This window comes from Mus pahari, chromosome 1 (assembly GCF_900095145.1).
Source record: "Mus pahari chromosome 1, PAHARI_EIJ_v1.1, whole genome shotgun sequence".
In the NCBI taxonomy this organism is placed as follows: domain Eukaryota; kingdom Metazoa; phylum Chordata; class Mammalia; order Rodentia; family Muridae; genus Mus; species Mus pahari.
The window spans coordinates 74,352,702-74,356,857 of NC_034590.1; the positions used below are offsets into that span (position 1 = coordinate 74,352,702).

Here is a 4,156-nt window from a genome sequence, read left to right on the forward strand (position 1 = left end):
AGTTTCTTAAGTTTGGTAAATACTTAACAATACTTTTAAAGCACAGAGTGGTAATTTTGTATCTACAAATATATTTTTGTCACATATCTTTCAACTACAGTGTCATGTATGTACCTCACATAGTAACTAAAATAATTTGTATTCTACACAAATCTTTAGATGACTACTGTAGTGTTGACTCAAAGCCATTGACCTGGGAATGGTTGAGATACACAAGAGCTATGGCTTTGGAACACCAAGTCCTGGGTAGATAAGTTGGTGGTTATGGGAGCTCCACAGTTACTTACACTGATGGGTAGTTGTCTTACTGATCTTTGGATGACACAAAGATTGCATGTCTAAGAACATGGAGAAAAAAGCAGTTACAGATGTGCAAACATCTGGACATAAAAGCATACATGTGGCCCTGTAGATTCCCCAGTGCTGATAGGAAAATGAAACGAATCTGTTTCCATTTCACAATGTACACTCTCTAGAGACAGTGCCATGTTGATCAACTGTAGTAGAGTATAAATTAAAGATTTAAACTATATACAATGTTATATGAACCTAAAAGATAAGTTTAGTAGAAATACACATCTTAAAATTAACAGGATTTCCCAGACTTTTTACAGGACCAAAAACATTCTGTTCTAATATTCATGAAAGAAAATAATAATTTCACCAAGATTTTGAAACTCAGAGTACTTTAATGTTTCTATTTGTTGTTAATCTAGCCTTATACTACTACTGTGAAGTAATTTCCATATGTACAGTCATATTTGGCTTCTTCTCCTTATATTCTATGTGCTCAACATACACAATTTAAAAATAAATTTGCCTTTGAAGGTATTACTTTTATGATGACTATTATAAAATATTGAGTCCATCTATAATGCTCATATTCTTTGTAAACCATATTCCTAAAGGAGCTGGCGGGAGGGCTCAGCAGTTAAGAGTACTTACTGTTTTGCAGGGGACCAGGTTTGAGTCCTTGAATGCAGGCAGTGGCTCACAACTATCTGTAAATCCAGTTCCAGAGAATTCTATCCCCTCTTTTGGCCTCAGAGTGCACAAGACTTTTTTGTGGTGCACATGCATGCAGGCAGGCAAGCATTCATACGCATCAAATAAAAATACATAAAAAAATTTAAGTATCTTCATGAAATCAATTTGATTTTGATCTTTATATCTCTTGCTTTAGTTTATATTCCAGTTGTCAACATCAATGAATTGCGGGTTGGGATAGTAAACAAGACCAAGATAAGAATAAATAGGGTAAACAGATGCAATCAAACCTAAATTAAGGTGCAAACAAAAGCTTCTGTTTTTTTTTTTCTGGGTAACATCAGGTGCTTAAAATTTGAAGATGTTAATTTTAAATTATTAAAATAGATATATAAAATGTGCCCTCTTGTCAACTATAGATACAAAAATGAATATACTAATGAGTCATACTTTTTTCAAGTACTAATTTATTTCACATTCATTTTACATACAGTAACTTTAAGTCCTCATTAATGAGCACAGTCCAGTTCCAACAATTTCCATTTAATAGCTAGGAAAAATGTATATGAAAACACATTATCTATTTTTATTCATATCTATCATATCATGAATTTTGATTCATAGGGCTTGAGTTTTAACTTATCTTTCCACATGGTTGCCTGCTTGCTTGTATGCCTCTCTTTGCTAGTGTAAACACATGACCTAAGAAATCCCAATTAACAGTGAAATTATTATTATCCTACTCTATGCATGACCACAGACTAAACAATTTCAAAAAGTTTACAAAAAATAATGGCTCTGAACATTAGGGAGAAGTCTAGATGACTATTTAAAGATCCATGTCATCTGTTTCCTACTAACAAACCTTGTACAAACTTACATTGTGTTAATAGTTACTCTAAATTATTATTAGGACATATTTAATTCAATGGATTATATTAGTTTCACATGGTCACATGACAATTAGAAAACTGTCAGAATTCACTCTCAACTTTCTTTAAAATTTGAACTTATTAGGCTAGCGTGTTAGCTTGCTGGTAATAGCGTCTCTTTACATGCACCACGACCTAGGCTAAAGCATCACAAAAAGAAAAGAAAGAAAACAATTCAAAAATTCAAGGCTGCCGTTTGTGTCCCTTAGGAAAATAAATATTTAGTAGGGAAGAGACATGTAAATAATTATTTTAATTCCATGAGTATTGATTAATGTTGACTCTTACCTACAGTGATGCTCATTTCTAGATAATAATCCACTAACTTTCAGCACATTTATACATGTAATAATTACTGAAGAATGATGCATCAAGAGGCAAAGGAATGTCAGGTCATTTTGTTCATAGATAAATCATTTGGAATAAAGCTTGAGGATGGAAGTGGGAACAAGTAATTGGCAGTGATTACCAATACACTGCTCTGCAACATATCCATAACTGAAGGAAATTTATGAAGTATATGTGGAGACAGGCTTTTCCAACACAGTGGACAGAGCATGTTCTTCCAGAACCTTCCTGTGATGCTTTGTTGGCTTGTTTCTACTTTTGTTGATATCTTTATATGCAATGTTGCTGGAACAAACAATTTTCCATTATTCACATTGCAAGTGCTGATACCTGTCTTGACTTGATGACATGCCTACATTGTAATAGAACTGATTTTTGGAGAACAAAGCAAATGGAGAATTCCTTCGCGAATCTGTTTGGTCTTCACACTGTAGATGATTGGGTTAAGTACTGGTGGAACCAATAAGTAGATATGAGCCATGAAGATATGAATGAGGGGAGAGGAATGTTTGGCAAAACGATGGACGATAGACAATCCTATCATAGGTACATATAGAATTAGCACAGCACAAATATGGGATGCACATGTGTTGAGTGCCTTAAGCCTACCCTCACGGGATGCAATTTTTAACACTGAGTGAAGGATTAAAACATAAGATACAAAAATGCCCAGGGAGTCCATTCCCCACAGCAAAGTAATGAGGACTAGTCCATATATGACATTGAATTTGATGTCAGCACAAGCCAGGCGAATCATGTCCTGGTGCAAACAATAGGAATGAGAAAGAACATGGGAGCCACAGAAGGGAAAGAAGGCTAGACGGGCTATAAGTGGAATTATCAAAATAGAACTTCTGAGCAGAGCAGCAGTTCCAATCTTGGCAATAAGTTTCGGCGTGAGAATGGTAGCATATCGCAGGGGGTGGCAGATAGCCACATAACGGTCAAGGGCCATGGCCAAGAGCACAGATGATTCGGTGAAGGAAAAAGTATGAATCAGGAACATTTGGACCACGCAGATATTAAACTGGATTTCTCGGGATATAGACCACAACACTCTGAAAAGTGACATCATGGTGGGCAGGGACATGGCCATGTCAGTGAGTGAAAGCATAGCCAGGAAGTAATACATGGGCTCGTGAAGTCTGGGGTCTGTCCGCACAATGTGCAGGATCATACAGTTGCCTGTTATTCCAACAAGGTAAAGGAAGCAAAATGGAATGGAAATCCAGTGATGAAATTCCTCATAGCCAGGGATGCCTGTGAGGTAGAATGTAGAGGACACAATGGTGCTGGAGTTTGAGGTTACCATTGGGCTTACTGAGAGAGTGCAATCCAATCCAACCGTTATTCTCTAATGTGGGAGGCATTGACAAGGCCAGGATCTGTGTCAGGGGGCAGAGGGAGAGGGCAACAAATGATAAGGGCAACAATAATTTTTAAAAGCCTTCAGTGCTTACATATATTCACTCTTTAATCCAGTCTTTATTTCTACAGCATCATCTCCATTTCACTGTTTGTTAACATCAAAGTACAATATCTACTTTACTGCCATCAAGACATTCCAGTCAGCTTCCCAAATGCAAGCCTATGAAAACCCTCTCTGATCTTGAGGGCGAAAAAAGAGATCTTAGGAGAAGAGGGAACCTGAAAGGGCAGCAGCAGAATACAACACTATGACAGCAGATGTTGGGATTAACTGAGAAAGAATGTGAATCAGCTTGGAAAAATTGAACAGAGGAAAAGAGATTGAGGAGGAAAATAAATAACTGACAAGTTTAATGATACATAAGTTTGAAGATCCCTTGATGAAATTCATCACTTTGCCTAGGAACCCAACACACACACACACACACACACACACACACACACACACACACACACACACA

The 4,156-nt window shown here is 36.7% G+C and overlaps 1 protein-coding gene across 1 annotated transcript in view; it reads right to left on the reverse strand.

Moving 5' to 3' along the window:
* Positions 1-2,145: 2,145 nt before the first annotated feature.
* Positions 2,146-4,156, reverse strand: part of LOC110332999 (olfactory receptor 51G2-like) — a 19,982-nt gene continuing 17,971 nt past the window's right edge. Inside the window, exon 4 of the mRNA XM_021214345.1 lies at positions 2,146-3,652. Coding sequence (XP_021070004.1) covers positions 2,620-3,579 — 960 coding nt within the window. The 5' untranslated portion in view covers positions 3,580-3,652 and the 3' untranslated portion in view covers positions 2,146-2,619. The remainder of the gene's footprint in view (positions 3,653-4,156) is intronic.